Raw genomic sequence first — 27,992 nt, 5'->3', positions numbered from 1 at the left:
TACCAGGTGCGATTGGACTGACCTTCATCACCTGACACCAAACATGGATTCCTGTTTCTACTTCAATTTTTTAAATAATTTAATGTCTAGTTCTATATACTAAAAATCCCTCAACTTCCCCTGGCGCTTCGTGAAAACCCAGCAATTGCACCGCTGGGGATTTACTACAAAAATACAGATGCAGTGAAATGTGGGGACACTCACATCCCAATGTTTATAGCAGCAATGGCCACCAAAGCTGAACTGTGGAAGGAGCCTCGGTGTCCATCAACAGATGATGGATAAAGAAGATGTGTTCTATGTATACAATGGAATACTATTCAGACATTAGAAATGACAAATACCCACCATTTGCTTCAATGTGGGTGGAACTGGAAGATATTACTTTGAGAGAAGTAAGTCAGTCGGAGAAGGATAAACATTATATGGTTTCATTCATTCAGGGAATATAAGAAATAGTATATAATATAAGAAATATATAAGAAATATAAGAAAAATATAAGAAATATAAGAAAATATACGAAATATAAGAAAAAGAATAAAGGGGAAAGGAGAGAAAGTGAGTGGGAAAACTCAGAGGGTAACAGAACATGAGAGACTCCTAAGTCTGGGAAATGAACAAGAGGTAGTGGAAGGGGAGATGGGCAGGGGCCAGTGTCCCTGCATGGGAGTTAGTAAGTGTAAGAAAACACTGTACAGTTTTGACAATTTAAAAGTGAAAGTACCCAAACTAATAAAATCATGAGTAAATGAGGAGAAATCACAACAAACACCCAAGAATTACAAGCAAGTATAAGAATAGATAATGAGCAGTTATAAGCCAACATACTGGGTGATCTGGAGAAACGGATGAAATCTTAGGAACATAAAGACTATCGAAACAGAAACAACAATGAATGGACAAGCTGCACAGAACAAATACATGGAAATAAAAATCAATCATGATTCATAATCTCCCAAAGGCAAGATGATGCAGATGATACCCCCAGGGAAATTCCACAAGAACAATCAATGTCTATTCTTCTAAAACTAATCCAAATCATAGAAATTAAAGGAAAACTGCCAGACTCATTCTGTGATGTCAGTTGACCCCAAACCAAACATTCCAAGAAGAAGGATAATTACAGAACAATACCACTGATAAACCTGGATGCAAATTTCTCACCAAGATCCTAACCAGCAAGATCCAACAATATATTGATAGGATTATTCATGAAAAGAAACCGTGTAAAGAACCGTTTAGGCTCCCTCAGCCAGTTACATAAATATTTGGTGGGATTCACACTTTCTCCATTTCAAGAGAGGAAAACCTGCCTCCAAATCATGGTAACAGGGCTCAGAAGGCTCTGCAAACAACCCTTGTCATCCGCTCACTCATTCACTGACCCAAACAATATTCCTGGCCTTAAATATCTACAAACGCAACACTGTACACAAAGATAAAATCAAAATGTGAGACAAGATTCCATCAAAATCGTAGAGGAGAACACAGGAAATACCCTTTTTGAACTTGGCCACAGCAACTTCTTGCAAGATACATCCATGAGGGCAAGGGAAACAAAAGCAAAAATGATTATTGGAACTTCTTCAAGATAAATAACTTCTGCACAGAAAAAGAAACAGTCAACAGAAGGGAAGATTATATTGTCAAATAACATATAAGGCAAAGCGCTTATATCCAACATGTGTAAATAACTTATCAAACCCAACCCCCATGAAACAAGGAATCCAGTTAAGAAATGGGGAGACAACATGACAGGAATTTCTCCAAATAAGACCTACGTATGGCCAACTAGTCCATGAAAAAATTCTCCACATCACTTTCTATCAGAGAAAAGCACATCCAAACACAATCAGCTGCTACTTTACACAACAGAGAATAGCAAAAATTAAGAAGAAATAAAACAACACATGTTCGAGAGGTTGTAGAGGAAGGGGAACCCTCTTCCACTGTTGGTGGGAATATGAACTGGTACAGCCACTCTGGAAAACAGTGTGGAGGTTCCTAAAGGATTAAAAATAGATCTGCCCTTTGACCCAGCAATTGCACTGCTGGGGATTTACCCCAAAGATAAAGATGCAGTGAAAAGGCAGGATATCTGCACCCCAATATTTATGACAGCAGTATGTGCAATAGTCAAATTCTGGGAGAAGCCACGATGTCCTTTGAGAGACAAATTGATAAACATGATATGGTTTAAATATACAAAGGGATATTTCTAAGTCGTTAGAAAGGATCAACAGCTACCATTTGTATCAACGTGTTTGGAATTACAGAGTATTATGCCAATGAAATAAGTCAATCCCAGAAGGACAATCATCATACTTTCTCTCAAACAACGAAAGGGAACATAAGGGAAGGAGGTAAAATGAGAGGGGATAAATCAGGAAGACAAAACATGAGAGACTCCTATCCCTGGGAATCAGACAAAGGGCTGGGGAAGAGAGGTGGGTGGTGGAACTTGGTACCTGGTGACGGGCACAAAGGAGGGCACATGAGGAGATGAGCACTTGGTGTTGCTCTATGTTGGGAAATTGAGCTTAAATAAATATTGAATAAATACATGAAAAACAAACTATTAAAGAGAGAGAACATTATGAGGAATAACATGCCAACAAATTCAGCAATCAGAGAAATAATGGATGCCTTCAAGTAAATGTAGAAACAAACCAGTTGGAAACAGGAATGAATAGAAAATCTGTAAAGACTCTAAACCAGGGAATGAAAATCAAACATATTTAAAAGTCTTCGGACAATCAAAAGTCCTGGGACAGATGGCTACCCCTGGGAATGCAAAAAGTATTGAAATAGAATTAATACTTATCCTGAAAAATTGTCCAAAAAAGAGAAATTAAAGGAAACTTCCAAGCTCATTTTCAGAGGGTAACATTGCCTTGACCTCAAAAGCAGACAAAGATCCAAACTACAAGGGGAATTACAGACTAATATCCTTGATGGATATGGATGCAAAATTTCACCCAGATCCTAAGCAACAGGATCCACCAGTACATTAATAGGATAATTCACCATGAGGAAATGGGCCTAATTTCGGGTCTGTACGGGTGGATCAGCATCTGCAAATCCAACAACGGCATTTTGATCATTAATAAAACAAAGGATAAGGACCCTTTTTATAAAGACCTCCAATAACGAAAGCAATCCTGAAAAAGTAAAGCAAAGCTGGAGACATCCTGATTCTGGTTGCAAGGTAAATTACGATGTTGTGATCACCAGGACAGTATGGCGCTGGAAAAAATACAGACTTATACATAAATAGAAAACTTTAAGAACCCAGAAATGGACCCAGAATAGTATGGTCAAAAAATCATGACAAAGCAGGAAAGAATATCCAATGGAAAAAAAGAAAATCTCTTCAATAAATACCGTTGGCAATATTGGAGAGCCACATGCAGAAGAATGAAAGTGGACACTTGTTTTACATCATTCACAAAAATGGACTCAAAGTTGATGAAAGACCTCAGTGTGAGTCAGAAAACCATCAGAATCCTCAGGAGAACACAGGCAGCACCTTTTCTACCTCAGCTGCAACCACTACTAATTCTGTGTCCAGAGGCAAGGGAAAACAAAGGAAAATGAAGTATGGTGACTTCATCAAGGAAAGAGCATTTTCACAGGATAGGAATCACTCAAAGTAACTAAAAGGCCACCTAGAGAATGCGAGAAGATATTTGGAAATGTCTTATCAGATTAAAGGTTCGAATTCAAATCTAAAATGAACTTATCAATCTCAACACACACCAAACATATATATCTCCAATCAGAATTGGGCGGAAGTTGTGAACAGACTTCCTGTCCTGCGTGAGGTCCCGCACCACACCATATATTAGGGAGCTGATCCATATGCAAAAAGAAATTCATTTGCTCTCCTAGATCTGCTATATATCAGACAAAATATTAAAGAATCTGACAAATAACAGGGAAAATATTTTTGCACCTAAATCTAAGATTACCCTTGAAATTAGGCAAAAATAATATAAAAGATATTAAAATCAGTCAACAGGAAGTTAAATAATTTGTTTGCATATGCATTGTCAATGAGGAAAATTATTTCAAAAACCAATTACAAGTAACTAATGAGCTCTAAGAAAACTCAGGATATAAAATCAATATAGACAATAAAGTTAAATCCTACACACTACCAACAAATTTTCTGTATAAAATTTACAAAACAATCTCCTTTACACTGGTACCAAAATTAAATATTTATGATTAAACTTCATTAAGCAGAGAAAATACTGTTTAAAAATGACCTTTACTGATGAAAGACTTTTAAAAAGGAACATAAATGCAAAGATAAATACGTTGATGGATTAGAACATCATAAAACACCTGTGAACCCAAAAGAAACTGACTGGGGTTGTGAAGCAATCTTTGTATATAACTTATTACGAAATGAATCTAACTTGGTAGGTGACTATATAGTCAGGGGACATGCAAATAGGGCCCTCCCTCCACTGATTAAAGAAGCCCATCCCCGACCCTGCAGCTCGGAGAGGAGCTCCAGGCCCAGGGTCTCCAGGCGACCCCATTCAGTGCTCAGGACACAACACAGACAAACCACCATGGAGTCTGTGCTCTGCTGGGTTTTCCTTGTCGCTATTTTAAAAGGTAATTCATGGAGAACCAGATACCCTGAGTCTGTGAGTGGAGGTGAGTGAGAGAAACAGGATGTGGGACAGTTTCCTGACCAGGATGTCTTCTGTCTGCAGGTGTCCAGGGTGAGGTGCAGCTGGTGGAGTCTGGTGGAGACCTGGTGAAGCCTGGGGGGTCCCTGAGACTCTCCTGTGTGGCCTCTGGATTCACCTTCAGTAGCTACGGCATGAGCTGGGTCCGCCAGGCTCCAGGGAAGGGGCTGCAGTGGGTCGCACGTATTAGCAGTAGTGGAAGCAGCACATACTACACAGACGCTGTGAAGGGCCGATTCACCATCTCCAGAGACAACGCCAAGAACACGCTGTATCTGCAGATGAACAGCCTGAGAGCTGAGGACACGGCCGTGTATTACTGTGCGAAGGACACAGTGAGTCGACCTCAGTGTGAGCCCAGACACAAACCTCCTTATAGAAGGGGATCGGGACCACCAGGGGGTGCACACTCCTCACCACTTCTGTCTTGAAGGCCCAGGAGCAGGTGCAGATGGAGGTTCTGGGCAGGTTTCCTGTCAGGGTCTGGGGCTTCCTCTCCAAGGAGCAGTTTCCCCAAGGGAGTCTCTCTGGGCACAGGATTCTGTGCTTACATATTCAGTCTCTAACTTACACACTTTGTTGTCATAGAGAAATATTCCAATTCCAAAAATGAGAGTGTCTCCCTCTTTGCTTAATTCTTATTCAGTTTCTGATTTGGAAATTTGGTTAGTTTTAGTCAACAACTCTTCTTATATGCTCAAGGACAAATCTGCTTAAAATTTCTTACTACTGTTCATAAATACCAGTTTATTACCCGTATCTCCATTTACCACAGCTTCTCCTTTATAAGAGTCCCAGCTGTATACATGGAACATGAAACAACCACCCAGCTCACTGTGCAATGATTTTATTTTATTTTATTTTTTATATTTTTTATTGGATTTCAATTTGCCAACATATACCATAACACCCAGTGCTTATCCCACCAATTGCCCCCCTTACCGTCCCTCACCCAGTCACCCAACCCTCCGCTGACCTCCCCTACCCCTACCCCTTGTTCATTTCCCAGAGTAGGGATTCTCTCATGTTCTGTATCCTTCCCTGACATTTCCCGCTCATTTTCCATCCTTTCTCCTTTTTTCCCCCTTCTCGATTTTTTACATTCCCTGAATAAATGTGACCATTTTTTTGTCATTTTCCCATTGACTTACTTCACTTAGCATAATACCCTCCAGTTCCATCCACGTTATTCCAAAGGGTGGGTATTCCTTGTTTCTAATATACAAGGATTTTAGAAACAACATAACGTTCATGCTGGTCATGACACTACAAAGGGCTCAAAAATCAAATGGAAAGAAGACGGAGTGCAGGTGTGACTTCAGTCTTGACCACTCTTGCAGAATCAATATCAGTGAATCTGGGAAAGCAAGGGACCCCAAGAAGTACGTGGTGAGGATGTGTAGTCTGAAGAGCCTCCTCCCTCCCACACACAGACACGAGAGTACAAACCTTTATCACCTTCATCATGGTGTCTATTAAGAGCAAGGCAGGCCTCTCAGCACGTCATAAGTGCTTGGATTTTGGAAGGACACTGGATCGTGGTGTGTGTTGTGGGACAGTTGTAGGGATGAGGTCCTGCTCCAGGAGGGGCTTGTGTGGAGTCAGTGTCCCACCTGCATCAAAGGAGGGAATTCAATGGTTCCTGATGGATTTTTCCATGGGTGGGGCAGGAAGAGAAGAGGGAGGACTGGTGATCACAGGTGTCAGCTGGTGACACTCAAAGATGTGGTATGATGACAAATTAAACTAAACTATTATGAAAACTGAGAGAACAAAGGTGGGGGAGGACTTTCCACCTGCAGCGGATAACTCATGGATCCTTCAGGTACTGATATCAGCTCACTCTGTGTGACCTCTACATCCCTGTTTTGGAACCTAATGTCCATGTGTTGGGAGGATGAGCGGGGGCCTTAGGGGAGCACTTAGGCCTGGAGGTGCAGCTTCATGATGGGATCAGGGACCTTATACACCAGGACTAGGAAAGCTCCCTGCCTCTGGGCCCCATATGAGGTGACAGGGAAAGGACGGGCTAGGACATGGGCACTCTCCAGATACCCTATCTGCCTGCACCTGGACCTCAGACATCCCATACTCCAGAGCTGTGAGAATGAGTGTCTCTTCTTTAATCCACAGAGTCTGGGAATGTGGTGACCTCACCCAGAAACACTTAAACTGTATCTTACCTCTTGTTTGTCCTTTACAATCTAGTCCCACGAAAACACTCAGGTTATGACAAAATACAGCCGGAAATCCACACCTGGACTCACTGTCCTCAGTCACCGTCCATGCTGTGCTTATATTTTATGACATGCTGTCCTTAGTTGCTGTGCATCACGTTTGTGCCACCCATTCTCCCTAGAACCCTGGGGTTTGTTAGACCCATTAGAATCCTGGGATTCCATCCTCTTTACCACCTGTGCACCTTCAAGGCAGCACATCCCCATGGAAGCGGACATTAAAAGATTCAGATTTTCCTCTCTGCTGCTCATGGTACTATGCAGAATATTCTGGACAAAACTCCCTCCGGTCATCATCACCACAGCTATATGTCCCCATCACAACATCCACACCTCCTACATCCAAAAGGTGGTCGATTTTCTACATGTCGACTTGCAGTTTTTGTTCTCCCAGACCTCTGAGTGATTTCATCAGAAATCAGACTATTGCCTAACTACCTATCATGTTCCAGTTATGAGACAAGCTCAAGGACCCTGATCCAAGATCTTAAATCCTCCCTCCCCATGCTATTATACCAAGGACCATGTGGATAATTCCCTCTGGTTTATATGCTGAAGATCAAAAGGGGATTCTGGAATTTAATTTCAAAATCATCTAAATTAATTTCCCTCCCAACTTTTATCTCACTCCTGTGGATTCAGTTGCTGCTTGAGTGTATGTTGTACAATTATTATATTTTTTTGCAGTAAGTAATGGTGACATGTGTGATCCATGCACATATTGTCCCGAATGAGTGACATAGAGAGGAAAGCACCTCTCGACATGTGACACGGGCTTTGGGCAGGAGGTCGGGCATCCTTCACAAAGATAAGAATTGCGGGGATATTATTATCACAATTCTGTGTCTTCACTCTATTGAGATAGATACTCTATAGATGGTGTGGGCATCTGGCAGTCTCTCAAATGCACATGATCCCTTCAGGGATGGAAAATGCTGGAACAGGGGGCAGAACAGAAGTCCTGTCTCATTTGGCAGGGTCAAAGGGACTGACATGAGAAACCCAAAATTTGAGGTGGATCAGAGCAGGAAACTGGAAATGAATTCTGTAACCTTGGTATTTTCCCTAAGTCTCTATATTCCTCTGTAGGTACAAAAGCCAGTTCTATATCCTGCTCCAGAATAACAGCTTTATAATAAAGAGGTCACATAAGGCGCTGGGTCTGCATTCAGGGAGTGTCTGTGGTGTGGTGAATGCACTGTAGTGTCCTGTTTTGGCTGCTATTCCCTTCAGGCCAGGCGTCTACACAGGCCCTTATTGCCTACAGTGGGCAGTGTGTGGTCTCTGGCCATCATGTGGTGAGTTTTAACGGGTTGTGCTCTGCTCTGCTTGTGAAATGAGCCCTGATACCACCTGCACTAGAACTGAGGCCCTACTGAATTCTCTGGTTAGGAGATGTGGGTGGACAAGGGTGCAGCTGCTCTGGAAAACCATATGGTGTGACATCAAATAAGTAATAGTAGACCTACCGTATGATCCAGAAACTGCACTACTGGTCATTTACTCTAAGAATATAAAAGCACTAAGATGCCTGGGTGGCTCAGCAGTTGAGCGCATGCCTTCAGCTCAGGTCATGTTCCCAATCTGAGGATTGTGTCTCATATTGGACGCCTGGGAGGAGCCTGTTTCTCACTCTGTGTCACTGCCTTGTTAAGTTTTCCACGAATAAATACATAAAATCATTAAGAGGAAAAAATTCTGAGACACCTCGGTGCCTCAGTAGTTGAGCGTCTGCCTTGGCTCATGGCTTAATCTCAGAGTCCAGGTATCGAGTCCCAAATTGGGCTCCATGCATGGAGCCTGCTGCTCCGTCTGCATATGTCTCTGCCTCTGTGTGTGTCTGTGTTTCTCAGGTATAAATAAATGAGTTCTTTTTAAAAATAAAATAAAAATAATACAAAAATACAAATTCAAAGGGATACATGCACCTGGATTTTTACAGCAGCATTATGCACATTAGCCAAACTATCAAAACTATCGATACATGGAATGAAATCTAATCCATTTGGAACGATGGGCATGGAGGTAGCAAGTATAATGCTAAGTGAAGTGAGTCCGTCAAAGTAAGACAATCGTTGTATGATTTCGGTCATATATTGAGTTTAAGAAAGAAAAAATGATCAAAGGGGAATAAAGTCAATACCTAGATCTAGTCAAAGCCTCTTCATTACAGAGTACAAGCTGATGGTTATCACATGGGAGGTAAGTGGGGTATGGATGATTTGTCAAATGGGGATTAGGGAATGTATTATTGTGTAGGACACATTGTGAGAACCCACATCCTGGGAGTGTCAGAAAATCTGGTGTGAGGTAACTGGAGGGGAGGGTTGAGGAGGTTACAGGGACAAGGATTTTCCTGACTTCCTCACACCAATGAGTCAGGCGTTTGGGACAAAGATAACGCTCTTGTGTGCACGCCATTCTCTCTAGGAAGGTTGGGAGCAACAGCTACACTGAAGGGATGATACAGGTTAAACAATTTGCATGAAGAAAATATGTGTTACTTTCTGTAGTGGCAATATTTGCAATCTCTATATGGATAGAAGGAGAGGATGTCCCTTGAGACATCATCTGGGAAGACTTTGGAGGTGTCAGGCTTCAGATTCTGGACTGCGGATGTGTCATCAATGAGCTTGGACTATCTCCTTTTTTGAAATGTGACAAGGTGTTTGGGGTAAAGAAGTAATGTGAACCCCATGGATGAATTTCTCTGTCCCAGTCCCCATGGGAGAATCACAACATTATATTCCCCATTATGGCAAGGGAAACAAAAGCAAAAATGAATTCTGGGAGCACCATCAAGATAAACATGTTCTGAAGAACAAAGGAAACTCTCAACAAAACTGAATCACAAGCTACATAAGGGAGAAGATATTACCAAATGACATATCAGACAAAAGGCTTGTATCCAACATGTATAAAGAACTTATTAAAACTCATCACCCAAGAAACAAGGAATCCAGTCAAGAAATGGGGAGAAAACATTAACAGACATTTTCCTGAACAAACCTAGAGTTGGCCAACAAGCACATCTGTATAAAAATAACAACACTGTTCACAGATTTAGAATAATCAGAAAATATTTAGGGAACCACAGAGACCTCAAAGAGCAACAGCAATCCTGAAAAAGTAAAGCAAAGCTTACGAAATCCTGATTCTGGTTATCAAAGTATATTAAAATGTGTGATCATCAGGACACTATGGCACTGGCACAAATACAGATGTATAGATAAATAGAAAAGTTTGAGAACCCAGAAATGGACCCTAAAATCTGTGGGCAAAAAATCCTCACGAAGCAGGACAGAATATCCAATGGAAAAAAGAAAGTCTCTTCAGCAAATAGTGTTGGGAATACTGGAGACCCACATGCAGAAGAATGAAAGGGGACCCTTTTCTGACATCATTCATAACAACTACCTCAGCTGCAATCACTTCTAGACGTGTCTGCAGAGGCAAGGGAATGAAAAGGAAAATGAACCATGGCTACTTCATCAAGGAAAGAGCATTTTCACAGCAAAGGAATCACTCAAAGTAACTAAAAGTCAACCTACAGAATGGGAGAAGATACTTGGAAATGTCTTATCTATTTAATGGCTGGAATCCAAAATATACAAAGGGCTTATCAAACTCAACAGCCACCAGTATCTCCAATCAGAATTGGGCAGTAGTTGTGAACAGACGTCTTGTTGTGTCCTGAGTTCCCACATCACGCCATATATTAGGGATATCATCCACATGCAAAACGAATTTCATTTGTTCACCTAGAACTGCTGTATATCCATCAAAATATTAGAACAGAGAATCTGACAGAAAAGAGGGAAAACTTTATGCCCCTTACTCGGAGATTACCATAGAAATTAGGCAATAATAAAATAAAAGGTATTAATATCAGTCAACGAAAGAAAAATAATTTGCTTCTACATGACATTGTCATATAAATAATGAATGAGAACAAGCCTTACAAAAACATTTAGAGGGATCCCTGGGTGGCGCAGTGGTTTGGCGCTTGCCTTTGGCCCAGGGCGCGATCCTGGAGACCCGGGATCGAATCCCACATCAGGCTCCCGGTGCATGGAGCCTGCTTCTCCCTCTGCCTATGTCTATGCCTCTCTCTCTCTCTCTCTGTGACTATCATAAATAAATAAAAAAAATTAAAAAAAAACATTTAGAAATAACTAAGGAGCTCAGGGAAAATTCAGGACATAAAATCAATTTATACAATAAAGCTAATTTCTACACACTAACAACAAATTTTCAGTATAAGATGTACAAAACAATCCCCTTTGCACTGTTATCAAAAATAAACATTTAAGATTATACCTCATTAGGGAGAGAAAATCCCGTGTAGAAATGACCAATAATAATGAAAGACATAAAAAAGCACAGAAAGGCAAAGATAAAACATTCATGGGTTAGATCATTATAAATACACTGTCCCCCCTATAGAAAGTGGTCTACGGTTGAGAAGTAATCTTTGTATATAACATGAAAAGAGTTGAATCTAAGTCTGGAGTTGATTATATAGTTAACGACATGCAAATAGGGTGTTCACTCCACTGATTAAACCAGCCCATCCCGGACCCTGCTGCTGGGAGAGAAGCCCCAGCCCCAGTATACCCAGGTGACCCCATTCAGTGCTCACGACACAATAAAGACAAACAACCATGGAGTCTGGAATCTGTGCTCCGCTGGGTTTTCCTTGTCGATATTTTAAAAGGTAATTCAGGGAGAACAAGAGACCATGAGTCTGTAACTGGAGGTGAGTGAGTGAAACAGGGGATGTGGGACCGTTTCCTGACCAGGATGTCTTGTGTCTGCAGGTGTCCAGGGTGAGGTGCAGCTGGTGGAGTCTGGGGGAGACCTGGTGAAGCCTGGGGGGTCCCTGAGACTCTCCTGTGTGGCCTCGGGATTCACCTTCAGTAGTCACAGCATGAACTAGTCCGCCAGGCTCCTGGGAAGGGGCTGCAGTGGGTCGAAGCTATTAGCAGTAGTGGAAGCAGCACATACTACACAGACGCTGTGAAGGGCCGATTCACCATCTCCAGAGACAATGCCAAGAACACGCTGTATCTGCAGATGAACAGCCTGAGAGCCGAGACACGGCCGTGTATTACTGTGCAGACACAGTGAGGGGACCTCAGTGTGAGCCCAGACAGACCTCCCTGTAGAAGGGGATCAGGACCACCAGGGGGTGCACACTCCTCACCACTTTTGTCTTGAAGACCCAGGAGCAGGTGCAGATGGAGGTTCTGTGCAGGTTTCCTGTCAGGGTCTGGGCTTCCTCTCCAAGGAGCAGTTTCCCCCTGGGAGTCTCTCTGAACACTTGGTTGTGTGTTTACCTATTCATTCTCTTTCTTAGAGACTTAGAATTCCACTATAGCACTTGCACTTAATTGTACTTAACTTTCCCTGACCTGAAGTATTAATCAATTAAAAATAACTCCATTCATGTCATCTGAACATTTTCATGAGTCGTATTGGTACTCTCTTTGGATCACAGGACCCCATGATAACTGTTCTCGTGCACATCATGGTATTCAGTAATCTCCATTCAACACAAGTGAATAGAGACGTTCTACAAAAATGTTAATAACGGTTTGGGAGTGAGAAAAATTCCCAGCATGACATGGTAGGGAGGTGGACTCTGAGGTCACTCACACGCACACAATCACAAGAGTGTAAGGTTTAAATACCTTCACCTTTACATCCAATGAGAGCCAGGCAGGCCTCTCATTATGTCATAAATGCCTGGATCGTGCTAGGGAGGTAACTAACTTAGTTGTGTGTTGTGGGTCAGTGCTGGGGACAGGATCCTGCTCCATGGGATTTGGGGAGGTGGAGGTGCCCCAGAGGAGCATTTAGGTCAGGAGGTGCAGCCTCATGATTTGATCGGGGCCCTAATATATCAGGACTGGGAAAGCACCCTGCATTCTGACCCCATGTGAGGTGATGGAGAAAGGATGGGCTAGGACGTGGGTGCTCTCCAGGCACCACATCTGCCTGCACCTGGACCTCAGACGTTCCAGATTCCAGATCTGTGAGAATGAGTGTCTGTTGTTTGATCCATCCAGTCCATGTACGATGTTCCAGGAGTTGGGACAGGCTAAAGTCATTTTTTTCTTTGTTTAAATTGAATTTACCAATATTTACTACACACTCAGTGCTCATCATATCATGTGGCCTCCTTAACTCCAAACACCCAGTTTTTCCATCCCCTTCTGCTTCTATTCCAGCGACCCTCAGTGTTTTGTCCCCAGAGTTTAGTGTCTCTCATGATTCGTCTTCCTCTGTAATATTACCCCACTAAGTTTCACTCCTTCCATTATGGTCTCTTTCAGGATTTCCTATATTCCACATGTGAATGAGACCATATCATTGCCATTTTGTGATTAATTTCTCTCAACTTAATACCTCCAGTGCCACCCATGTTGAAGGAAATGTTATTTCATCTTATTCATCATTTCTGACAGCTGTGTAATATCCCATTGTATATATAAACCACATTTTGGGTACATATTTATTGGATTTCAATTTGCCAACATATATTATAACAGCCAGTACTCATTCCATCAATTGCCCCCTCAGCTCCTGTCATCCAGAGACCCCAACTCCCAGACCATTTCCCCTTCCACTCTCCTTGGTTTTTTTCCCCATAGTTAGGAGTTCTGATGTACTGTCACTCTCTCTGATAATTGCCACCCATTCTATCTCCTTTCCCCTTCATTCCCTTGCACTATTTCTTATATTCTTTGTATGAGTGAAACCATATAATGTTTGTCCTTCTCTGAATCACTTACTTCAGTCAGCATAATACCCTCCACGTCCATCCACGTTGAAGCAAATGGTGAGTATTCATCACTTCTAATGGCTGAGCAATGTCCCAGTGTATATATAGACCATATCTCCTTTATCCATTCATCTGTCAATGGACATTGAAGCTCCTTCTGCAGTTTCTTTATCCACTCTTCTGTAGAAGGGCTTCATGATTCCTCCCACATTTTGACTATTGTGGACATTGCTGCTTTGACTATTGTGGTGCAAGGGTCCCTTAATTTCATTAAATTTTCATATTTTGGGTAAATACCCTGTAGTGTAGTGGCTGAATCTCAGGGGGGCTTTATTATGACTTTTTAAGTGCATTCCATTCTGTTTTCTGGAGTGGCTGAAAAAGCCTGCATTCCCACCAAAAGTGAAAGAGAAAATTCCACTTTCTGGATATCCTCGCTTATATTTGTTGTTTCCAGCCTTGTTACTTTATCGATTATGAGTTGTATAAGTGGGATCTTAGTGTGGTTTTCATTTGTATTTCCCTGATGACATATCATGTGGATCACTTTTCTCATCTGCCTGTTGACCATGTGTAGGTCTTCTTTGGAGAAATGGCTGTTTGTGCCTTCTCTCCATTTCTTGACTTAATTGTTTGTTTTCTTGGGTGCTGAATTTTTAAGGAAATATCTTGTCCTATTCTGTAGGTTGCCTTTTATTTTGTCACCCGTTGCATTGTTGTACAGATTCTACCTTGATGAAGTCCTAATAGTTTACTTTCCCTATGTTTCCCTGTTGTTTCCGATGCCTTTTGAGAGGTGCCTTGATAGCAGTCGCTGAAGCTGAGGACAAAAAGTTGCTACCTGAATGCTCCTCTAGGTTTTTGATGGATTAGTGTCTCAGATTTTGGTACTTCATCCATTTTGAGATTATATTTGTGTTTGTTTTAGCTGAATGGTCCACATTCATTCTTATGCTGGTGGCTGTACAATTTTTTTCAGATCCCTTTATTGATTAGACTTTTTTCATTAGATATTTTTAATTGCTTATTGAGGAGTAGTTGCCCATAGAGTTGAGGGTCCATTTCTGCGTTCTCTGCTCTATTCCATTGATCTATGTGTTGTTTTTGCCAGTACCAGGCTATCTTGATGATAAAGACTTTATAATAGAGTTTGTCTGCAAATATTGTTTTGCCCAACAGCTGTAGGATTTTTTTTTTTTTGGCCAAAATGTTTCTACTTATTTGGCTACCTAGAAAAGGAATTGAAGAAGACACAAAGAGATGGAAAACCTTCTATGCTTTTGGATGAGAACAATGAATCTTGTTAGGGCACCTGTTTTGCTCAGAGTTTGAGTGCCTGCAATTGGCTCAGGGTGTGATCCTGGGGTCCTGGGATGGTGTCCTGAATCAGGCTTTTGGAAAGGAGCCTGCTTCTCTCTCTGCCTATCTCTCTACCTCCATCTGTGTGACTCTGTGAATAAAAAAATAAATATTTAAAACAAAAACAAAAATAACTATTGTGAAAATCTCTATGCTGCCCAGAACCTTCTACATATTCAAAGAAATACTTATCAAAACATCCTGGACATTTTTCACAGAGTATGAACATATAATCTTGAGATTTTTATGGCACACAGAGAGATATGAGGGATACATTGATGCTGTGGCATTGCCCTGCTGTATTTGTTTCGAAAAGTATCCGTTAGCCTCCCTCATCCAGTGAAGGGTGCATTTCTCACCTGGAATTAGGACTAACCTGTTGCAAACCGTACGTATCTGTCAAAAAGTCACAGTGGACACACAGAAGGAGAATAATGATACAAGAGAGCCAGAGATGCTCAGACACCTTGGAAATTCAGTTTAAGGATGTTCTTTTATAACATTTCCAGAAGAAGAGGATGTGATGACCATGTGGGATATGTGTCTCACCATTAGCTTACAGGGTTGTGTTGTACTGATGGCTGTGACGTGTGCGCCTTGTCACTGGTGAACATTTGGTGTCCTGTGTCCTCACTTCAAACCCACCTGCATCTGTGAGTCTCCGTCTGGACATGAGATCAGATTCCCTTTAGATTTCCTCAATGGAACACCTCAAGGGACCTACATGACTTATTTACTCTTTATCATTTTATTTAAATGCAAACATTTTCGTCATGGGATATGCAACAACCAGGTAACATGGCTTGGTCATGTCAATATCTAACAGCCCTAGCATCCTATTCCATAATCTACATACAAACTTACATGGCGGTGAAGCTGTTTCAGGGAAGGTTAGTCCACTCATGGTCAGCAAGGCAGAGGAGCAGCTCCAAATTCCCAGAAGCATGGCGGTAGTTGGCTTTGCTGATTTCACTAATATTTATACACATTGCAGCTGTCAGAAAACACACACACTCAGAACATAACATGAGAGGATGGAGCAGGGGATGGAGCACACAGTTCCTCTGGCAATATGCAGCCCCTGGACCTGAGATGGGCTTGGATGAATCTGTAAATCACAGTGCAGTTGATAATGGATTGTTATCATTTGCTATTGTTTTGTTTCCTCTGCAGATTTTCACACCCTACCTTGTTGAGGCCTGTTTTGGGGGTTTTGTGATTCTCTTCCTGGGTGTTTCAGAGAGCTGTTATGAACATGGCCTCCTACCTCTAGCCTGGGGTTGAATGTTTGCACCCCCCTCTTCAGGGAGCCCTCACAGGAGAGCCATCAAGCCATCCTGTCCTCAGTTTACAACTGAACCCAATCTTTACCCTGCCTGTGTCTAAGCTGGTTTATCTCAGACACATGAATGAGTCACTAATCATCAATATGAGGTATTCCTGTGGTGTGGACCAGGGATGGTCCTCCGAACAAGGGTCTCACGGTCTCTTACTTTCTGCCTGCTGGCCTCAGGATAGAGACACAGGACTATATATGGTTCAGTTTTGGAAACACAAATCACAATGCCTGTACTCAGACATAATGTTTACCCATCTCTAGAATCCTATCCTTCTTAACCATCCATCACATCATGCCACTTTTCGTTTGTAGGACTCAGGGGGACAACAGATCCTGGAAATTTCCCCAGTTTGCCACTTGAGCACCATCATACCAGGTTCGTTCCATGCAGGACCAGAATTCTATTTTTTAAATTATTTTTTATTGGAAGGCAAGTCCTGTCCCCATCCTGTGTTGTCCTTCTCCACAGGAGATCTGTCCCAGTTTCCCCTGCAGGAGTCTGTATCTGGGCTGGGGAAACCCAGGCAGACCCTTACACTCACCTGCCCCTTCTCTGGGTTCTCACTGCGCATGTCACTGAGGGTGTCATATGGGTCCATCAGCCTCCAGGGTAAGGCCCTGGAGTCAATGCCAAAGTCTGAAGGGAAAAGGCTGAGTACCACAACCTGTCTCTGAACAGCAGCAAGATGTATAGAAAGTCCAACACCTGGAAAGATAAATGATAATGTTTCACACCAGAATCACATCTATTCAATGTGAGAACAACCAGCTGATGAGATACAGCAGAGCATCTGGCATGAAATCACAAGTTCACGTTTGAGCATGGGAACAGAATTGCTATAGTTTATGAAAACAACACCATGAAAATCAATTCCCAGAATCTATATTTATATAAACTGAGTAAACACTGAGTTACTACAGACCAATTATGGAACAGGTCAACACTGAGGAGACCAGGAAAAAAAAAAAACACAAGACTTTTCAATATATTGTCAACAGAGAAACTATTCATGGGCAATCATTAATCATGAAACAGGAATGTTTTAGATAAAATATCAATATGCATAATACCAAATATTAAGAATACACTTCATGGGATCCCTGGGTGGCGCAGCGGTTTGGCGCCTGCCTTTGGCCCGGGGCGCGATCCTGGAGACCCGGGATCGAGTCCCACGTCGGGCTCCTGGTGCGTGGAGCCTGCTTCTCCCTCTGCCTATGTCTCTGCTTCTCTCTCTCTCACTGTGTGCCTATCATAAATAAATAAAATTTAAAAAAAAAAGAATACACTTCATGAAAAATCAACTAGGTGAACCTGTTGAACAACCAGACTGATCACATACAACAGAGCATCTTACATTAAATCACAATTTCACGTCTGAATATGAGAAAAAAATTCGTACAGCTTACAAAAAGAGCAACATGAAAATCAATTGCCAAATTCTATGTTCATATAAAAAAATAACACTGATATAGTAGAGACCAGTTGGGGGCAAGTCAACAATGAGGAGACCAGGAAAAAGAAAACAAGACTTTTCAATATATTGTCAATGGAGAAACTATTCATAAGCAATCATTAATCATGAAATCAGAATGTTATAGGTAAAATTCATCATGCATAACACCAAAATTAAGAATACACTTAGTGAAAACCAGCTACATTTTTCTACCCACTTATTAATCAAGGTAATAAAATACAAGATATGGACCAAGAGAAAACTTGCACAAATTTCATAACCAACAAAGAACTTTCACCTGAATATCATAAGAACCCTCAAAACTCAGTGGAAAAAAACAACAGAATTCATGTATAAAACAGGCAGAGCCTTGTGTGAACATGTTATACAGGAGGGTACAGATACATGAAGTAAGCACAGGAGAGGACACATCCCACCAGGATCTTTCAGAGTAATTCATGTCAACCACATAAAAGTGCCCTATGCACTCATCACTAGGGCTCAGGTATGAAAGAAGCACTGACCAGAACATCCTGAGAAGCATGCAGGACACCTGGGTCTCAACCCTGCAAGTAGAAATGAAAAATGAAACAGAAGCCCTGGAAAATCATTTTTCTGTTCCTCCTGAAATTAAAGATGGATAACCTACCAGGGGACCTGGAAATCCCACTCCTCAGTGATTGCTCCAGAATAAAGAAACCCAATGTTCTTGTAAAAATGGCATGTGATGAATTATAGTGTCTTCATTTCTGTAGGAAGCCTTGAAACCCGCCCAAAAGCCTGTGTGATTTAAAGAATAATGTCAGTAGAAAACATTCATCAATGTGACAGGATTCTGCAGTAAGAAGCCACACTATTGATGCACACCCAGGATCCCAGGGGAACCTCAAGGACATGCTGCTCCATGAAGCTCAGCAGTCTACGACATGACAGGCCATGCAGCCTGGGACATTTGTACAGCCAGACCAGGGTCACAATTGTTTGGCTGGGCTTTCTCTTCCCCAAACCCAGATGATGAGCTCCTCTGCATCAGGCTGCATGCTACCCTCCTGTGCACAATGTCCTCAGGTATGGAGTGTCCACACACTGAAACAAACCACCTCTTGTCCTCTGATGGGGGTTCCTAAGAGTCTGACGTGTGTTGTGATATGAACTGTCCCCTCCAGCATCTCTGGCTCTGGCTCTCTCCTGCAGGTGAGCAGGACTAGGTTAAGACACCTCCAATGAGTCCATTTGTCTCCTGCTACAGTTTCTCCCCACAACCTGAGGTCTAGACCTTCCTCTCACTCAGCTGGAAATGAGGTCAAGTGTTTGGGAACAGAGTGAGGTCACAGTTTTGATCAACTGTCCGCACAGTTTTCCACTACTATTTGTTTTCTATAGAGAAATAAATATAGAAAAACTTGTCCAGATTAAAAAATCATATTTTATATATTTATTTAGAGAGAAAGGGAAGGAGAGGAGTCAGAGAGAGAAATAAAATCTCAAGCAGATTCCCCATGACCAGAGCCTGACTTGGGGCTCAATTCCAGGATCCTGAGATCACGACGTGACTCACAACCATGATGCTTAACCATGTGAGTCAACCAGGGGACCCATCCTTGAGCAACTGTTTAAAGAGAGGTTTGTGTTTGTTATTATTCTGTTTTGTCAGACTTTCTATTGAGGTTAAGAGTCCCTTCTGTATTTTGGAGACTAAATCCATCTCAGTATATAGTTGAACACACTGTCTCCCATTTCATAGGCTACCTTTTTGCTCCAATAATATTTGTCCTGCACACTTTGTGCATGAGGTAGCCTCACTCATCAGTCTTTGGATTTCTTTTTTTTTAAATTAATTTTTATTGCTGTTCAATTTACCGACATACAAAAAAACACCCAGTGCTCATCCTGTCAAGTGTCCACCTCAGTGCCCAAAACCCATTCCCCTCCAACACCCGCCCTCCTCCCCTTCCACCAACCCTAGTTCGTTTCCCCGAGTTAGGAGTCTTTATGTTCTGTCTCCCTTCCTGATATGTCCCAACATTTCTTTTCCCTTCCTTTATATTCCCTTTCACTATTATTCATATTCCCCAAATGAATGAGAACATACACTGTTTGTCCTTCTCTGATTGACTTATTTCACTCAGCATAATACCCTCCAGTTCCATCCACGTTGAAGCAAATGGTGGGTATTTGTCGTTTCTAATTGCTGAGTAATATTCCATTGTATACATAAACCACATCTTCTTTATCCATTCATCTTTCGATGGACACCGAGGCTCCTTCCACAGTTTGGCTATTGTGGCCATTGCTGATAGAAACATCGGGGTGCAGGTGTCCCGACGTTTCGTTGCATCTGAATCTTTGGGGTAAATCCCCAACAGTGCAATTGCTGGGTCGTAGGGCAGGTCTATTTTTAACTCTTTGAGGAACCTCCACACAGTTTTCCACAGTGGCTGCACCAGTTCACATTCCCACCAACAGTGTAAGAGGGTTCCCTTTTCTCCGCATCCTCTCCAACATTTGTTGTTTCCTGCGTTGTTAATTTTCCCCATTCTCACTGGTGTGAGGTGGTATCTCATTGTGGTTTTGATTTGTATTTCCCTGATGGCAAGTGATGCAGAGCATTTTCTCATGTCCTTGTTGGCCATGTCCATGTCTTCCTCTGTGAGATTTCTCTTCATGTCTTTTGCCCATTTCATGATTGGATTGTTTGTTTCTTTGGGGTTGAGTTTAATAAGTTCTTTATAGATTTTGGAAACTAGCCCTTTATCTGATATGTCATTTGCAAATATCTTCTCCCATTCTGTAGGTTGTCTTTTAGTTTTGTTGACTGTATCCTTTGCTGTGCAAAAGCTTCTTATCTTGATTAAGTCCCAATAGTTCATTTTTGCTTCTGTTTCTTTTGCCTTTGTGGATGTATCTTGCAAGAAATTACTGTGGCCAAGTTCAAAAAGGGTGTTGCCTGTGTTCTCCTCTAGGATTTTAATGGAATCTTGTCTCACATTTAGATCTCTCATCCATTTTGAGTTTTTCTTTGTGTATGGTGAAAGAGAGTCGTCCAGTTTCATTCTTCTTCATATGGATGTCCAATTTTCCCAGCACCATTTATTGAAGAGACTGTCTTTCTTCCAGTGGATAGTCTTTCCTCCTTTATCGAATATTAGATGACCATACATTTCAGGGTCCACTTCTGGGTTCTCTATTCTGTTCCATTGATCTATGTGTCTGTTTTTGTTCCAGTACCACACTGTCTTGATGACCACGGCTTTTTAGTACAACCTGAAATCTGGCATTGTGATGCCCCCAGCTATGGTTTTCTTTTTTAAAATTCCCCTGGCTATTCGGGGTCTTTCCTCATTCCACACAAATCTTAAAATAATTTTTTCTAACTCTCTGAAGAAAGTCCATGGTATTTTGATAGGGATTGCATTAAACGTGTAAATTGCCCTGGGTAACATTGACATTTTTACAATATTAATTCTGCCAATCCATGAGCATGGAATATTTTTCCATCTCTTTGTGTCTTCCTCAATTTCTTTCAGAAGTGTTCTATAGTTTTTAGGGTATAGATCTTTTACCTCTTTGGTTAGGTTTATTCCTAGGTATCTTATGCTTTTGGGTGCAATTGTAAATGGGATTGACTCCTTAATTTCTCTTTCTTCCGTGTCATTGTTAGTGTTTAGAAATGCCATTGATTTCTGGGCATTGATTTTGTATCCTGCCACGCTACCAAATTGCTGTATGAGTTCTAGCAATCTTGGGGTGGAGGCTTTTGGGTTTTCTATGTAGAGTATCATGTCATCGGTGAAGAGGGAGAGTTTGACTTCTTCTTTGCCAATTTGAATGCCTTTAATGTCTTTTTGTTGTCTGATTGCTGAGGCGAGGACTTCCAGAACTATGTTGAACAGCAGTGGTGAGAGTGGACATCCCTGTCTTGTTCCTGATCTTAGGGGAAAGGCTCCCAGTGCTTCCCCATAGAGAATGATATTTGCTGTGGGCTTTTCGTAAATGGCTTTTAAGATGTCGAGGAAAGTTCCCTCTATCCCAACACTCTGAAGGGTTTTGATCAGGAATGGATGCCGTATTTTGTCAAATGCTTTCTCTGCATCTAATGAGAGTATCATATGGTTCTTGGTTTTTCCCTTGCTGATATGATGAATCACATTGATGGTTTTACGAGTGTTGAACCAACCTTGTCTCCCAGGGATAAAAGCTACTTGGTCATGGTGAATAATTTTCTTAGTGTGTTGTTGGATCCTATTGGCTAGTATCTTGTTGAGAATTTTGCATCTATGTTCATCAGGGATATTGGTCTGTAATTCTCCTTTTTGGTGGGGTCTTTGTCTGGTTTCGGAATTAAGGTGATGCTGGCCTCATAGAACGAATTTGGAAGTACTCCATCTCTTTCTATCTTTCAAAACAGCTTTAGTAGAATAGGTATGATTTCTTCTTTAAACGTTTGATAGAATTCCCCTGGGAAGCCATCTGGCCCTGGACTCTTGTGTCTTGGGAGGTTTTTGATGACTGCTTCAAATTCCTCCCTGGTTATTGGCCTGTTCAGGTGTTCTATTTCTTCCTGCTCCAGTTTTGGTAGTTTGTGGCTTTCCAGGAATGCGTCCATTTCTTCTAGATTGCCTAATTTATTGGCGTACAGCTGTTCATAATATGTTTTTAAAATCGTTTGTATTTCCTTGGTGTTGGTAGTGATCTCTCCTTTCTCATTCATGATTTTATTAATTTGAGTCTTCTCTCTCTTCTTTTTAATAAGGTTGGCTAATGGTTTATCTATCTTATTAATTCTTTCAAAGAACCAACTCCTGGTTCTGTTGGTCTGTTCCACAGTTCTTTTGGTCTCGATATCATTGAGTTCTGCTCAAATTTTAATTAACTGTCTTCTTCTGCTGGGGGTGGGGTCTATTTGTTGCTTTTTCTCTCGTTCCTTTATGTGTAAGGTGAGCTTTTGAATTTGAGATCTTTCCAGTTTTTGAATGGAATCTTGTATTGCGATGTATTTCCCCCTCAGGACTGCTTTGCTGCATCCCAAAGATTTTGAATGGTTGTATCTTCATTCTCATTAGTTTCCATGAATCTTTTTAATTCTTCCTTAATTTCCTGGTTGACCTTTTCCTCTTTTAGCAGGATGGTCCTTAACCTCCACATGTTTGTGGTCCTTCCAAACTTCTTGTTGTGATTGAGTTCTAATTTCAAGGCTTTATGGTCGGAGAATATACAGGGGACTATCCCGATCTTTTGGTATCGGTTCAGACCCGATTTGTGACCCAGTATGTGGTCTATTCTGGAGAAAGTTCCATGTGCACTTGAGAAGAATGTGTATTCAGTTGAGTTTGGATGTAAAGTTCTGTAGATATCTGTGAAATCCATCTGGTCCAGTTTATCATATAAAGTTCTCGTTTCTTTGGAGATGTTGTGCTTAGAAGACCTATCCAGGGTAGAAAGAGCTAGATTGAAGTCACCAAGTATAAGTGTATTATTATCAAAGTATTTCTTCAGTTTGGTTATTAATTGGTTTAAATATTTGGCAGCTCCCACATTCGGGGCATATATATTGAGGATTGTTAAGTCCTCTTGGTGGATAGATCCTTTTAGTATGAGATAGTGTCCCTCTTTATCTCTCACTATAGTCTTCGGGGTAAATTTTAATTTATCTGATATAAGGATGGCAACCCCTGCTTTCTTTTGAGGACCATTTGAATGGTAAATGGTTCTCCAACCTTTTATTTTCAGGTTGTAGGTGTCCTTCTGTGTAAAATGAGTCTTTTGTAGACAGCAAATAGATGGGTCCTGCTTTTTTATCCAGTCTGAAACCCTGCGCCTTTTGATGGGGTCATTAAGCCCATTCACGTTCAGAGTTACTATTGAGAGATATGAGTTTAGTGTCATCATATCTATTCAGTCCTTGTTTTTGTGGATTGTTCTACTGAACTTCTTCTTAAAGGGGAATTTTAAGAGTCCCCCTTAAAATTTCTTGCAGAGCTGGTTTGGAGGTCACATATTCTTTCAGTTCCTGCCTGTCTTGGAAGCTCTTTATCTCTCCTTCCATTTTGAATGAAAGCCTTGCTGGATAAAGTATTCTTGGTTGCATGTTCTTTTCATTTAGGACCCTGAATATATCCTGCCAGCCCTTTCTGGCCTGCCAGGTCTCTGTGGAGAGGTCTGCTGTTACCCTAATATTCCTCCCCATAAAAGTCAGGTACTTTTGTTCTCTTGCTGCTTTAAGGACCTTCTCCTTATCTTTGGAATTTGCAAGCTTCACTATTAAATGTCGAGGTGTTGAACGGTTTTTGTTGATTTTAGGTGGGGGATCTCTCTATTTCCTGGATATGAATGCCTGTTTCCCTTCCCAGATTAGGAAAGTTTTCAGCTAGGATTTGTTCAAATACATATTCTGGCCCTCTGGCCCTTTCTGCGCCCTCGGGAACCCCAATTAAATGTAGGTTTTTCTTCCTCAGGCTGTCATTTATTTCCCTTAATCCATCCTCATGATCTTTTAATTGCTTGTCTCTTTTTTCCTCAGTTTCCCTCTTTGCCATCAACTTGTCTTCTATGTCACTCACTCGTTCTTCCACCTCGTTAACCCTCTTCGTTAGGACTTCTAGCTTGGATTGGATCTCATTTAATTGATTTTTAATTTCTGCCTGATTGGATCTAAATTCTGCAGTCATGAAGTCTCTTGAGTCCTTTATGGTTTTTTCTAAAGCCACCAGTAGCTGTAAAATAGTGCTTCTGAATTGGTTTTCTGACATTGAATTGTAATCCAGATTTTGTAACTCTGTGGGAGAGAGGGCTGTTTCTGATTCTTTTTTTTGAGGTGAGGTTTTCCTTCTAGTCATTTTGCTCAGTGCAGAGTGGCCAAAACCAAGTTGTATTGGGAAAAGGAGAAAAAGAGAGAGAAGGAAAGATAAGAGGAAAAGAAAAAGGAGAAAGAAGAGAAAAAAGGGGGGAAAGAGAAGAAAAAGAAAGAAAGGAGAAAAAAGAAAAAAAAAGGGTGGGGTGGGGTGGGGGAAGCAATCAGAAATCAAGAAGAAAGAAAGAAAAAAAGCACAAAACAAAAACAAAACAAAACAAAAAACAAAAACAAAACAACAACAAAAAACACCGGGGAGTATCTTCCGATTCTGTATACTTTAAGTCCCTTGACTTCCCTTGGAACTGGTCCCTGTTGCTGGTCTTCTGGGGGAGGGGCCTGCTGTGCTGATTCTCAGGTGTTAGCACTTGGGGGAGCTGCTCTGCCCCTGCCTGGTGCAGGGCTCAGTGGGAGGTGTTTACCCCATGAGGCCCCGGAGGAAGCCACAGTGACGGGGGCAGCTCTGGAGCCTTGGAGTCAGCTTCCGCAGTAACTCCGGGGTCTCCTTATGCAGGGCCTGGGGGCTCCCGGGCGGGGCCGCTGCTCTTCTCAGTTCCAGGCAGGAGCGTCCTCGCTGTCCTGGACCCTCCCAGCCTCTGCCTGTCCCGGGGGAGGCCGGATCCTGGGCTGTGTCCCGGCGCCCTGTGCTCTGGGGCCCCGCAGCCCCCTCCGTGGAGCCGCCGCCCGAGCCCCTCCGAGCTGCTCCGGGTCCCCCCGAGCGCTGCAGCCCTTAGGGAGCTCGGCGCATCTCCCTGGGGCACAGTTCCTCTGTTACTGTCCCCGGAGCCCGAGGGCATCCCCGCCTTTCTGGGTCCTGCTCCAATTCCCTGGGAGGCCTTTCCGCGGGGAAGGTTGGTGCAGCTCCTTCTCCTCTGGGACGGGGCTCTCCTGTCCTGGGGACACTCGCCCCAGCCTCAGCCCGGGGCCCCTCCCCCTTGGAGGCCTTTTGGTCCTTTATTTCTTTTTCCCCGTCTTCCTACCGTGATAGAAGCGTGAACTCTTCTCACTGTAGCGTTCCAGCTGGTCTCTCTTTAAATCTCAGGCTGAATTCGTAGATTTTCAGGATGATTGGATGGTTTTCTAGTTAATTTGTTGAGGACAGGTGATTTGGAGACCCTACTCTTCCGCCATCTTGCCCCTCCCCTCCTCTTTTTTTTTTTTTTTTGACTGTGATTTTAATGTTATATCAAATAAATCATGAAACGCCTGGGTGGCTCAGCAGTTGAGTGACTGCCTTTGGCTCAGGGCATGATTCTGGAATCCGGGATCAAGTCTCCAGTGGGCCTCCCTGCATGGAGCCTGCTTCTCTCCTGTCTGTGTCTCTGCCTCTCTGTGTGTCTCTCATGAATAAGTAAATCTTTAAAAAATAAATAAATCACAGCCAAGCAAATATCATGATGTTTTCCCCTTAGTTTACATGTTTAAGTTCTAAGGTTGATACTTCCGCTTAACTCTTAATCACTTTTGAGATTTTCTGTGTCCTAGAATCTGTGTGATGTTTGGTTAGGACCAAGTGTCATTATTTGCATGAGGCTGTCCAACACCATTTGCTATGGAGACTATCATTCCCCAATGTTTATTCTTAGATATCCTGTGGTTGAAGGATTTCTGACTGTATATGCATACGTTAACTTCTGCGCTCTGTAATATGGTCCACCATCTACAAGTCTGACGTTAGGCAGTCACACACTGAAATGCTTAATGTGCGACTAAAATACATTTCTGTAGAGGTATGTGTGATGTCTGACTATTGTTTAATTTCTTAAACTTGTATGGTCACTCTCATGTGATTTCGTTTTCCATATGAATGTGTAGTTTTTCTATTATGTAATAAAACAATTGATATTTTGATTGATTTAATCAACGTTAAAATCATTAGAACAGAAATTATTTGTCTACTTGTATAGACAAATAAAAATTCTCAGGGAGATTTAATAAGTATATGGAAAATAAAAATGAAATTTAACTCATAGACACTCTTGGAAAAGAGTTAAGCCTTAATAAATATAATCTGATTTCAAAGAGAAGAAATAACTGACACCAAAAAATAGAAAGGACCATGAAAAAAATTCTAAGATTTTAACAGTGCAAATAATGGATAACCAAGGCAAATTACAAAATTACTAGTATTATCAAGAAAATAAAAATGTTTCATGAAGAAATAAAAAATGAACAAAACAGTACAAATAGGAAGCCTGAAACCATTATCTAAAAATCCTGCCTGGTCGCTCAGGAGCTTAGCACCACCTATGGCCCAGAGCCTGATCCTGGAGACTCAGGATCCAGTCCCACACTGAGCTCTCGTCATGGAACCTGCTTCTCCCTCTGCCTGTGTCTCTGCCTCTCTCTGTGTGTGTATGTGTGTGTGTGTGTGTGTGTGCGTGTGTGTGTGTGTGTCTCATGAATAAATAAAATCTTTTTAAAAATTCTGCCTTAAAAAAAAACAATGAAAATTTAAAAAGAGTAATGCAATGAAAAGGGCAAAATCAGATAGCTTAATCTACAAATATTCAAATATTTTAAGAAATAAGGCCAAAATGTTTCAATCTTTCCAAATCGTATTTAGAATGGAATGACACCACATTGATTTAAGGAGACCAGGATGAGTCTGACAGCCAACCCATGCCAAGGACCCCACAGGAAGGGTCTCATGGACAATATCTCAGATGCACATAAATGCAAAAATCATGGCATCTTGAATCCAACAGCCCATGGACAAATGGCACAGGATGACCTAGAGGGAATCATCCCTGAGGTGCAAGGATGCTTCAACACATCCAGATCATAAATGGGTCCCTGTATTAACAGAGTCAAGGATTGGATGTACATGATTCTTTCCTATGATACCTAAAACCGCTTGAAAAAAATCTAACATGCTTTTATCTTCAAAACATCTTAACAGTCGAGGCAGAAGAGATTGCCTCCTATCTCATGGAAGTAGTTACGTTTTATGAAAAACCCACAACCAACACTGCATTCAAAAGTGAAAACCTGGGCAGCCCTGGTGGCTCAGCGGTTTAGCGCTGCCTTCAGCCCAGGGCCTGATCCTGGAGACCCAGGATCGAGTCCCACATCAGGCTCCTTGCATGGATCTTGCTTTTCCCACTGCCTGTCTCTCTCTCTCTCTCTCTCTCTCTCTCTCTCTCTCTCTCTCTGTCTCTTATGCATAAATAAATAAAATCTTTTTTAAAAAGTGAAAACTTGAAGCCCTTCTGTCAAGTCGGGACCCACACAGGGGTCATTCCCACCCTCAGTATTC

General features: G+C 41.8%; 1 pseudogene and 1 gene segment (V, D, J or C); both read left to right on the top strand.

The window, feature by feature from the left end:
- The first annotated feature begins 4,528 nt into the window (after positions 1-4,528).
- Positions 4,529-8,069, top strand: LOC140599257 (immunoglobulin heavy variable 3-23-like). The segment is given in 3 exon segments: positions 4,529-4,630; positions 4,732-5,042; positions 8,034-8,069. Coding segments are annotated over 3 exon segments (393 nt in total).
- An 888-nt stretch (positions 8,070-8,957) lies between these two features.
- LOC112912753 (immunoglobulin heavy variable 3-21-like) lies at positions 8,958-12,112 on the top strand (annotated as a pseudogene).
- The last annotated feature ends 15,880 nt before the right edge of the window (positions 12,113-27,992 follow it).

Source organism: Vulpes vulpes, chromosome 6, assembly GCF_048418805.1.
Source record: "Vulpes vulpes isolate BD-2025 chromosome 6, VulVul3, whole genome shotgun sequence".
NCBI lineage: Eukaryota > Metazoa > Chordata > Mammalia > Carnivora > Canidae > Vulpes > Vulpes vulpes.
This window is presented reverse-complemented; position numbering and strand designations above follow the sequence as displayed.